The 12562-nt window shown below is 39.2% G+C and overlaps 1 protein-coding gene across 1 annotated transcript in view; it reads right to left on the minus strand.

Moving 5' to 3' along the window:
* Positions 1-12562, minus strand: part of TENM1 (teneurin transmembrane protein 1) — a 720277-nt gene that overhangs the window by 283333 nt on the left and 424382 nt on the right. Inside the window, exons 9-11 of the mRNA XM_007952439.2 lie at positions 8020-8121; positions 6601-6795; positions 2365-2565 (exon numbers count right to left, since the gene is read on the minus strand). Of these exons, the coding sequence (XP_007950630.1) occupies positions 2365-2565; positions 6601-6795; positions 8020-8121 (498 nt within the window). The remainder of the gene's footprint in view (positions 1-2364; positions 2566-6600; positions 6796-8019; positions 8122-12562) is intronic.

Here is a 12562-nt window from a genome sequence, read left to right on the forward strand (position 1 = left end):
GCTTGGACCCTGCATGTAGCCATGTCGTTGCTCAGCAGCCTGCTATGCTCTGCCGACCTTGGGACTTAAAATGGACCTAAGTTAATGGCCTGCAGTGTGGTTTGGTAACATTGGGACTGTGTCTTTTTACTTGTCAACCTTGGGGCTTCTCAGCCTCAGCAGCCAGCAGCTATCTGAGTGAAGAAATGCCTTTAGCTCCAGTGGGGTGGGAGTAGGAGGCAGAGCTGGACCCCAAGGTTGAGGGGCTTTTACCCAGCCTGACACTTTAAACTTGGACTTAAGGCTTCCAAATTGTAAGAATAAACTCCTGTTTGTTAAGGCCATCCCATTTGTGGTATATTTCTTGTCAGAGTGGCACTAGGTAACCAGAACACTTAATAATTAGGTTAGTTCTCTATCATACATTCCCATAGTAACCAGTTTTGTAACCCTTCTCTAACTATTCAGTGTATCTCCCCCACTAGATTGTAAGCTCCATTTGTGCTAGGATCATGTCTGTCTTGTTCACCACTATAACCCTAGCACTGAGCGCTGTCCTAAGGACATAGCAGACATCCATATATTTGCTAGTTATACAAATGAATGACTTTTATGATTTGCATTTTGGTTATTATTAGATTGCCTTTAGCATTTTGATCATTTTCAGACATCATAAAATAAAATCTCTCCTATATTATTTCTATGCAAGGCAACACATTTTCTTTCTATGAAGTTTTATGTTACAACAAATTCTCGTAACAGAGGGTTTTGCCTGTTTCCTTACAGCATAGGATGCCAGACTGCTTCATGAGCTTCACAGAGTAGCATAAAAAGTTCCACAGTGTACCTCTTGCTTACCACGTCATTTTACATCCTCACCAAAATTCATAGGGAGAGGCTTTGTAGGAGTTAAAAACAAAACAAAGCAAAAAAAACCCCAAACCAGTTGCTGCTAAGTTGATTCCAACTCATGGCAATTCCATGTGTGTCAGGGTAGAACAGAACTCCATAGGGTTCTCAGGGTTGTAATCTTTTAGAGCTCTGGTGGCGTAGTGCCTAAAGCATTTGACTGCTAACTAGAAGACTGGTGGTTCAAACCCACCAGCCACTCCTCGGAAGGAAGGTTGGGTAATCTACTGCCGTAGGGATACTGCCTCAGAAACCCAAGGAGGGGTCGCTATGAGTCAGATCTGACTTGATGGCAGTGAGTTTGACTTTTGGTTGTTTTTGATCTTCTGGAAGCAGATCACCAGGCCTTTCTTCAGAGGTACCCTCTGGCTGGGTTTGAACTGCCAGCCTTTCCCTTAGTAGTTGAATGCTTAAATATTTATGCCACCCAGGGACCCCTTACAGATGTTATCCTTTATTGTTGTTGTTGTTGTTATGTGCCGTCGAGTCGGAACCGACTCATAGCCTTTATTAAGTCTACTCATTTAATGAGCATACGGTCTGAGGATAAAAAAAAAAAAAAAAACATTATAAATGCTCCATTATTTGTGATGCTTATAATGCAGGTAGAGAAACAAGCCATATACAGAAATACCTACATCCCAGTGCCTTCTGTGCTGTGTGCTGCAGCACTAGCGAGGAGTACGGTAGTATTTCAGAGGGGCCCTGTTGATGTGATCAGCAAAAGTTTTAGAGCTGAAACCATATTTGTTCTTGGTGTGTGGCCCTGATTTTCACAGATGGGAAGGTAACATCATTCCATGCTGAGGAGGGCTTGGAGAAAAGTGTGAAAGTATGATGTATTGGGGGGTGAGGAGAACACACAGATGACTTTAGTAGAAGGAGGGATTTGTGGAGGAAGTAGAGGTAGAAGATCAGGCTGGAGATAGAAGTTCGGAATAATTTGTGTTGGGTTTTTAATAACAAACTAAGAAATGTGAAGTGTATCTAAAGATGATGGGGAACTATGGATGATTTTAGAGGAGGGAATGGGATAAAGAAAGCAATGTTATGGGAATAGTAACTGGGGGGCAAGGTGTAAAATGGAGTAGAGCTCTTGGGCTAAGATGATTAGCTGTGTTTTTAGGTGATGAGATATCCAATGGAAATACCTAGCAGATGGTTGCAAATGCAGGACTATTGGAGCACAGAACTGATAGTAGGAAGCTTGGGAATGGATGCAATAACTGCAGGGAAATAGAGAATGAGGACAGAGCTTCAAGCACAGACCTACAACAATGAAAACTATAGTTAAAAATATAGGTAACAGCATAGTGTACGTGAAAACACAGTATAAGACTAGACTATAATATACCTGGAAGCCTCTTGACTCATGAAAGGTATGTAGACCATACTTTAAGAAGCACCACTTTAAGGGAAAGACCAATCAGAATTTGGAAATGGAGGGAGGAGGAGGAGAAAATGACTCCAATGTACCTGTTGAGCAGTCAGATCCTGTCCACTTGGGATCACAGCTGCACACTCCAGTGTCCAGAAGAAAAGTCCCGTGTCCTGAGCACTGCTCTTGACATATAGGAAGTGGTGTTTCACAGTTGACTCCTCCCCAGCCAGTGGAACAGTGGCATTCTCCTTTCACACAAATGCCATGGCTGGAACACATTGGGTCTAAGCAGTCCTCTGAAGGCCCAAAAAGAGGAGGAAAAAGGTTAAAAGGGAATAGCTGTGGCCAGCATACCTTAGGATAATGAAGCTAAGATATTTCCTTTGATTTCCTAATGTGATATCACCAATGCTCTTTTCATTAGGCAGTAAAATGACTTATGCAGACACTGTGTTCAAACCAGAAGATTATTAACACTTAAAAATATGGTGGGGTATCATAAAAGTTGCAACCTAAATTTAGAAGAAGAAGATCACACATATGCTGTGTAAAATTGTAAACAATGTTCCAGTACCCCCACATAAATGGGTGGGTGGCACCATGTAGACCTTCAATCGAAATTCCTGGGCTTTGCAAAAAAGCCCAAGGGTTTTTTTATAAGTCATTCCTTATCCTTTCTGAAATTGGAATCATAGCTCCAAGAAAGGGCTTTTACTTGCTATGTCTAAAGGAGTTTATATATTTTTTTCACTTTGGTATTGGGTGAGGTGATTGCTGTTGCATGAAATCACAAATTTAAATCAATTTATTGTAATCTCTTATTTATTCCTTAGAAGCACTGAAATGCCACATTTTAAACTTAATTTTAAAATTCTTTTCTTCGTGGCTTCTCCTTCTATCAGGACACTGTGACACAACTTTCAATGTCTTAGAATATCACAGACCCAAATTCCATTTGATCCTGTGAGTCTGGAATATTTTCTGACACATTCTAACAGAGGTATAAACGATTTTGGAGGGAGGTTCCTATGCTGTCATTGGGAAAAATTGTTTTGTGCTTTTAAATGCGTGATCATTCCATGGGAAATGGAAAGCTTGATTTCCAAATTTCTATCAACCCATTGCCATGGAGTTGATTTCAACTCATAGTGAGTCTATAGGACAGAATAGATCTGCCCCATGGGGCCTCCAAGGCTTTCAATCTTTACAGAAACAGATTGCCTCATCTTTCTCCTACGGAGCAGCTGGTAGGTTTGAACCACCAACCTGTTACTTAGCAGCCCAATGCTTTAACCACTGCACCACCTCTAGTCTTCCCATAAAGGAAGTCTGCTGCTCCTATAAAGATTACAGACAAGAAAACCGTATGGAGCAGTTTGACCTTGTCACAAGGGGTCACTATGAGTCAAAATCAACTTGATGATACCTAACAATAGTCCTTCCATACAAATAAGACACGACTAAAATAACTTGCCACAGTGAGAATGTATGCTTTGAGTTACTTTTTCAGCAGCTGAAATGGACTGATACACCTGCAAGACTGGCCTAGGTTTAGGCTGTGTCTTGTGGCCATGAAATAGTGTAAGCCCAACTGAGCGTTAGAATTAATGTTATTGCCATTATACTCAGCTTACGACTTCAGGTTTATTAGCACAGTCATTTAATGCCTAAGCTAATCAGCAAACGGGAGCCCTGGTGGTGCCGTGCCTAAATGTTTGGCTGCAAACCGAAAGGTTGATGGTTTGAACTCACCAGCTGCTTTGCAGGAGAAAGATGTGGCAGGCTGCTTCCGTAAAGATTACAGCCTTAGAAACTCTATGGGGCAGTTCTACTCTGTGCTATAGAAAAAACCAAAACCAAAACCAAATCCCCTACCATCGAGTGAATTCCAACTCATAGTGACCCCTATTAGGTCTCCAAGGCTGTAAATCTTTATGGAAGTAGATTGTTTCATCTTCCTCCTGTGGAGCAGCTGGTGGGTTTGAACCGCTGACCTTAGGGTTAGCAGCCTCATCCACTACACCACCAGAGCTGTCCTATAGAGTTGATATGAATTAGAACTGCCTTGACAGCAATAGGTTTGGTTTTGGTTTGGTTTAGTCAGCAAATAAATACTAGGGGGTGCACCTACTTGATTCATTATTTGAGGAAGAGGGAAAGCCCAAAGTATAGAATATTCTTTAAAGGAGGTCATTTTCTTGGGTTAAGATACAGCAACTATTTTAACAAACAAAATGATAATTAATTTGATACAGCTTATTTTATTAAGAGGCTTGTTTCAATGAATAGGTACCAATAAACAAACAAACAAAAAAAAAAACTTCACTGCCACCGAGTCAATTCTGACTCATAGTGACTCCCATTGGGTTTCCAAGGCTGTAAATCTTTATGCAAGTAGATTGCCTCATCTTCCTACCATGGAGCAGCTGTTGTTATTGTTATGTGCCGTCAAGTCAGACCCAACTCACAGCGACCCCTCCTTGGGTTTCCAAGGCGGTATCACTATGGAAGTAGATTGCCCAACCTTCCTTCCGAGGAGTGGCTGGTAGGTTTGAACTGCCAGCCAGCCTTCTGGTTAGCAGTCAAGTGCCTTAGGCACTATACTACCAGAGCTAATGAATAGGTAAGTCATACTTAAGTCAGAGGTACAAAGTCAAATGGCTAAAGGAGTCAGGCAGGTAGCACATATGAATGAAATGGGCTGGATGTAAGAAAATAGCATATATTGGGGGTAAACTGAGAGCAAGTGTCTGGTTTAAAGGGAACTGTAGCTACTTGGCTCCAGTTGATTGTCACGATATAAGAATATGAGTCCATGGTTACCAGACTTTCTAGTTGTTGAGGAAATAATATTTTTCTATGACATTTCTCTATTTTAAAATTTTGGCAAGTAAGTCACATTCAAACACAGCAACAACATTACGTGACCCAAACAAAACCCATCCTTAGGTCCTCCTGTGGGCTCCTGATCTGTGACATCTCATTTAATATTTTTTTTCTATTGCATTTGAAAATTTTACACTATTAAATACGGTGTGCATTCTTACTTGCAATCTTGGTTATTCTATCAATTTTCTTCATGACCCCCAAGAAGGCAAAATTATGCTAACTCCTTTCCAACTGCTCACAAAATCTAAATTAAGAGGGTCTACATTGAACAGGTAAAAAATATTTCATGGCGAATTGTAGATATAGTAATAGACACTTTTTTTTTTTTAACATGTGTGTTCTGTTGGAGCAGACTTGACGGCACCTAACAACGTGTGTCCATATGGCATCTGAATTTACAACTTAAAAATAATGAATATAGTTGGATCACCATAAAACCTGTTTCAAAAAGTAACTGAGGAACTCCGATATCTAGGCCCACAGCCATTCCTTGGAACCAATACAATCTTCACACCAAAATTCTCCTGTTGCGAATGGGAGGAGGAAAGCTGAAGTCTTGTTTGTTCATGGAGTGGAATGAGATTAAATCCTTTAGAATGCTGTGTAATAGTCTTAATGAGCCATCTTTAAAAAGCAATTATAGTGCATTTTCAGCAGCCTCTTTCCTGAACAACAGTTGTGATGAGAGTATCTCCCATGGTAATGGTTTAATATTATTTCTGAAATCAGTCTTGTTTGAGAAATGTGGCATGAAAAAGGTCTGATTACTAGTAAACTTATTTTCCAATGTGTCTCTTTAAATGATAAAACTATTGGCATTTCAAAATATGTTTTTTATATATATATAAAGGCTCCTTTGGGGTGAATTTTAATATAGAGGCATTGTCTTGAAACTCATTAGTGGTAAGTCTGCTTCCTGAGACATGGAGGTCAAGTTTCAGCATGAGGTATGTAAAAATAAATAACATAAAGCAATAATAATAATGGTAATTACACATCACTCCCAAAGAAAATATTCACAAAATGGCTCCAAATGTGCATATATTATATTTTTATTATGTACTTTAAAGTAAGATGTAGCGTAATGCACTCTGTAATAATGAAAGCATATGAATTAACACCTCAAATCATCAATATGGAAATTTGCAAGTTATAAAACAGTGTTAGAAATGAGGGAGAAAATGCCATTTTTCATTGCTGCACTGAGTTATCATAGCTTTGGCCTCATGTATAATATTAAAGACTGTCAGAAGAGACTGGCGCTTCCCCCACTCACCCCCTCCTCCTCCATCCGCCTGCAAATCACCAGAGTACTAAGGAGATGTTGAGCATTTGTGGTTTACAAAGACCACTTGCATCTCTCCTAGAAACGGAACAAATAACACCTTGGATAATTTAGTGAGAGAAAAGCCTGAAGCGAGAGATTGAAATGGAGCTCTGACCTTCTTCGCATATTTCTCCTTTGTATCCTGGCACACAGATGCAGACTCCCATGATGCAGGTGCCATGGCCAAAGCACGTTGGGTCAATGCATTGCTCTTCTGGCACATCGCACTCTGGCCCCTTCCAGCCATTCCGGCAGACACAGTGTCCCTTCTCGTATTCTCCATTCCCACCACACAGCACAGGGCATGAATCTGAAGGTTGGCAAATGAACTTGTAATGTTCTCATAATGCTTTCAAACTCTCCAAAGAGCAATTCTCTATTGATCCTTGTATAATATTTCAGGCAAAAATTGTACTATTTCTGTCTCACCCTTTATTAAATAGGAACATGTTCGTGATTACAAACATAGACATTTTCCTCTTATGGGAGTGAGGTAAAGATGAATTATAAAAATATCCTCCGAGTGGAGAAATTACTTCAAATATTTGCTTTTGATTCCTCTATACTCTTAAACAGTTATTATCATTATTTTTAGAAAGCAAAATGTGAACATTTTAAAACAAACAAATGGGGGGGTTATTTATATTATACATTATTATTGTCACATAGCTATGCATTTGAATAGATTTGTGCTCCGTAGATGTTGCCTCCTTTATTAGAAGCTTTATTAGAAGACGTACTCTTTCTCTTTTGTCTTATTCATTTTTTAGTACCAGCCACGGCCTCGCTTCCCCAACCCCCACCTCCCCCAAAATATATCACGGTACTGCGAACCTAGCGAATCCTTTAGAATTCTTTGGAATTTACTCTTAAAGAGAGAGTGGCTAAGAAGTCTGAAATTAAAATATTAGGAGACTGGAATTTAAGAATACACTGAAAATGAGCAGAAAGTACCTCTATAGTAATAATTGTAACTGTCTGGGAAAACAGTGTGATTCACCTAGAAATTTTTAAGAATTAAACTGTGGGCTAGTGGAGAGAACAGTCAAGTTTGTGAAGTTTAACTTCTGACTCTTCAGTCTTACTTTTCTAGGCTATCTATTCATTTGGTGCGCACCTGCCTCTTCCACTTGACACTGGTGTGTATAATAGTTATCAACTTTGCCCACTTTTAAAGGCAGCCTGTTATGAATTAGTGTATGAAGGAAACATAAGTGTCATGTAGTGGCCAGATCACGTTGTGTAGGTTCAAACTCCAAATGTTAAGTAACCCTGGGAAAGTTACTTAAGCTCTCTGAGGTTGTTTCTTTGCCCATGAAATGGAGACAAAAGTAGATCTACCTCACAGGGCTATTGTAAGAGCTAAAAGAAGTAACACACGATGTTTCTAACAGTGCCTGGCATAATTAGGACTTAGCTTTTGGTGGTGGCAGCAGGCGCTTTTGCCGCTGTTGTTGCTACTACTACTATTACTTCTGAGTTCCCCAATGATATCTATTTCAGGAAACCATACAGATTGACAGAGCTACATTACCTCTTGCGCAGTCAGGCCCAAGGAAACCTGGGAAACAATGACAATGGCCAGAGATGCATTCTCCATTTCCATTGCAATTGGTTGAACAGTCGTCCATGATTTCTACTCATACAGAGAAAAAAAGGGGGGGGAGGGTGAGCAAATCTCAGGGCTGTAGAGTCCAACTTTTTTTTTTTTTTTTTAGGTTTTTTAGATGGTAGGAACTCTGAGACTATAGCAATCTGGCCCTCAGCTGTCTTTGGAGCACTTACTGCTCAAAATCAGATGCCAGAGCCTTCTGTAAGATGTCATATGCAGTACCAGATTATTGAAAGGATCCTAGTTTTGCTGAATTGGCTATTCAAGAGTAGAAATAAAAAACCAACCTCATCTCTGAAGTGTATAAAGGATCTAGATGAATTGCCTTCATATTCGACATTCCTGATAAAGCTAAAAATGTACTAGGATTATAGGATATCTTTCAAAAGCAAAAGGGCTTAAAAATTCATCCCAGAACACTAAGTCTACTGTTTATTTTTCAAATTTAGGTTGTAGCAAATAAAGTTTCTTCTCTAGCAATTTAGAATATTTAATCTACTATCTTGACAGCTTAAATATGATAATCAGTATTTCATTTTCATTAATAAGTGACAATGGAAGGCTTTTAAAGTAAGTGTTCATATTAAATTCACCACCACTAAAAGCCTTAGAACCTAAGTATTTTGTTGAGAAATGCTTTCTTGACTGTAAATGCTTATCAGCGCTCTGCCACTAATTTCCTTTCAATCCTTTCTTAGAGAAGAATAGGTTTCAGGGGAATTGAGAAGGCTTTGAAGGTGCCCAGAGGTAGTTCTGATGACATAAAGATGTGCTGTGCAACAGAACTTTGGTAAGTGTTGTGGTAAGTAGCTTGACTGACATGGTTATACAGATGCCATATTCTGACAATGACATTAACAATTGTTTACAGTTTAAAAGTGCAGAGGGTTATTATAACAACATCAAATTCTAAGTCTATAAACTATTATATGTAATCTATATATGTAATCTGTCCTTTACTTTTGTTTGGGGGCAGTGGTAGTTCAGTGGTACAATTTTCACCTTCCATGTGGGAGATGTAGGTTCGATTCCCAGCCAATGCACCTCATGTGGAGCCACCACCCATCTGACAGTGGGAGCTTGTGTGTTACTATGATGCTGAACAGATTTCAGTGCAGTGTCCAGACTAAGACAGACTAGAAAGAAAAGCCTGGTGATTTACCTCTAAAACTCAGTCAATGAAAGTCTTAAGGCTCACAGTGGTCAGATCTGCAACCAATCAGCGGGAAGGTGTAGGACCAGGCAGTGTTTAGTTCCATTGTGAATGGGATCATAATGAGTTTAGAGTTGCTGTAAGGGAGCTCTGGTGGCATAGTGCCTAAGGCACTTGACTGCTAACCAGAAGGCTGGTGATTAAACCCACCAGGTACTCCTCGGAAGGAAGGTTGGACAATCTATTTCCATAGTGATACCGCCTCAGAAACCCAAGGAGGGGTTGCTATGAGTCGAAATCGGCTTGATGGCAGTGACTTTGCTTTTTTTTTTTTTTTTATTTTTAAGGACAGCTGACAGCTAACAAGTTTTACTCTTGAAGTTTTCTATCATTTTCTCATTGTACCTTTCTGTAAGTTTTCCATACAGAAGTTTTGCCTTCTAGCTTTTAATCTTATTTCAGAATCAGTCTTGGATTCTGAAGTTTTATGCTCTGGCCTATTAAAATTATACTTTTCTTAAGTATCAATTTTTCCTTTTTCAATCCAAATTATACGCTTTACCAAATTTAACCTGGATACTCTATTTGCAATAATAATGATATTATAGAAAGTGGTTCTGGTACCTTCCTTTGAGTATGAGTGAAAATATTTAATGAGGGTCAAGAAATAGTATTTCTTCAGCTGTAGCCTGTGGATGACCTATATCAACAGGACCATTTGGGCACCATTAAGATGCAGAGGTCTGGGCTTCACTCCAGATCTACTGCATCTGTCTCTGAGGGATGTAGCCCAGCATTCTACATTTCCAAAAACACCCCAGATGACCCTGTAGATACTCCATGAAGTTTGAGAACCAATATTTTAAAGAGTAAACTTGCAGTTAGCGAACTTCTGATCTAGACTTTGGAGTTCTGCCTTGGGGCAGAAGAAAAGCAAGAGGAAGAAGTGGTATCTAGGCCATCTGGGGGATTCTTAGAAAACAGAATGAATTCAGTGACTACGTAGAGAGCCACCCTATTATGAAGCAGAGAGGATTCTTTCTCTACCCTGTGTGAATGCATGCAGATGGCCTTTTGCAGGTTTTATGATGGTCTGTTCTCTAATCCCTGTGTTAGAAAACTGAACTGGATTATCAATTCACATGGAATATTTACTAAACTATAATGGGGCTGGCAAGAGTGCAGCATTTGACAGAGACTACCACTTTTTAATCCATTAAAACATTAGTTATTTTCAGAAAATCATTATTATTATTATTATTATTAAAAAAGGTAACTATGAAAAGGCACAAGGAGTTATTTTTTTCATTCAGAGATGGGACAGTTATTTCTTTCTATTTTCTACTTACCTAGCTTACTTGTGTCAAGAAGTAATGGCAGTACTTAATTCTACGTTTGGGTTTCACTTGCTCTGGACAGTTAATAGGGGGCCACGGGGAAAGCTTTCAAAGGTAAATATATTTGAATTTAATTTCATAGCAGATCCTATTGACAACTTTATGGGAGCAGCCTTGTGGGAATGTAGTTAATCTGGAAAAAATATTTAATAAAGTTTGCTATCAAAATAAATAAAAGTCCCTACATCTTATTGACTTATCCAAGAGCTGTCCCTGGGCTCATACTGCTGCATAGAGTTTAACACCAGCAATGCAAATGAGAAGAGAAGCCAATATAGGAGTTTTGGAAGCTGCCACCTCCACTGGATATGAAAGAGACACTGAGACAACCTAGAGACTCCTGGGAAGAAGATGGCTGCAGCAAGAACACATAAACAACTAGTGATGAAAAAGAATGTGCTTTTCTATTTATGTTTGCCCTCAGTAAGCTTTGCCTTCTAGCTTTTAAATCTTATTTCAGAATCACTTCTCAGACTCCAGTTCATTGGAGTTGAGAATCATTTTAAAGTTCCCTGTTTAAAGCCCCATTTATGTTAGAGTCAAAAGCCCCTTGGTATCTGCAGGTGCACCGATGACGAGTTTTTCTTCTGACAGAAGCTTTTTCTCATGGGAGAAACTAAATGCAGTGGACAGTCTTATGAAATTAGTGTGGTCTAAAGGGTATGGAAGGAGCTCTGGTGGCACAGTGGTAAGAGCATTTGGTTGCTAACCAAAAAGTTCAGTGGTTTGAACCTACGAGCTGCTCCATGAGAGAAAGATGAGGCAGTCTGCTTCTGTAATGATTTACAGTGTTGGAAATCCTGTGGGGCTGTTCTACTCTGTCCTATAGGGTTGCTGTGAGTCCTCATTGACTCAATGGCAATGGGGTTGGGTTTTGGAATCAGACATACTGGCTCTCGAATCTCAATGTTTCCACTTGCTGGCTGTGAGACTTTATCAACTTACTGACACTTTACAAGCCTTCATTTCCTTATTTGTAATCTAAGTATCACTCTACCTGTGCTATTGGGGTTGTGATGAGAATGAAACAAGATAAAGCACATAGTACAGAGCCTGGGGCAGAGTGGCACTCCATAAATGGTATATATTATCATGCTACAGAGAAAGCTAGCTCAGACTAGGAGACAGTGACAATTCTGCCTACACTAAAAGAAGATTATACACACACACACACACACACATAACAATATGCATATCCAGGTCTTATAAATAACTCAATAAATGTTAGTTATTAGTACTCAATAGTCCTTATTAGTAGCATACCAAATATAGTTAAATTCAATCAACTGATTCTATTATTATCATGAAATAGATGAATGAGCACCACCTTGAACATTTAAACTCACACAAACCTCATTTTGTTTAATGAAATATATAAGCCCCTTTTTATGATGCTTAAGATAAACTACAGAAACAAAAAAAGTGATGGGGAGAGTTTTAATAGTAAAGTACGTATATTCCTTTTTATTATTTGACATTTACTTTATTTCTTCTTTGAATTTCTTTAAAGGGAATTATAGGAGAAATGTTTCTGTTGCTTCTAATCTTACAAAGATAACAGATTAGTAAAGAAAGTGACTCAAGCAAATATGTTGTTGCATATGAAACGGACAGCATGCTCTCTGGATGATAGAAATTGGATCTCAGAGGTTCTTTTTTGGGAGAAAGTAGAGCATAGGCAAAATCTCCAAGCACGGTTTTGGGTCTATTCATTTTTGAAAGGTTAATGGCTTGGTTAGTGTTTTAACTTTAGCTCATTATGAGTTAGGAAAACTCACTGCCGTCGAGTCGGATCTGACTCATAGAGACCTCTCCTTGGGTTTCTGAGGTGGTATCACTACAGAAGTAGATTGCCCAACCTTCCTTCCGAGGAGTGGCTGGTGGGTTTGAACCTCCAGCCTTCTGGTTAGCAGTC

The sequence above is a fragment of the Orycteropus afer genome, unplaced genomic scaffold, assembly GCF_000298275.1.
Source record: "Orycteropus afer afer isolate SDZICR_OR568_19922 unplaced genomic scaffold, OryAfe1.0 scaffold00337, whole genome shotgun sequence".
NCBI lineage: Eukaryota > Metazoa > Chordata > Mammalia > Tubulidentata > Orycteropodidae > Orycteropus > Orycteropus afer.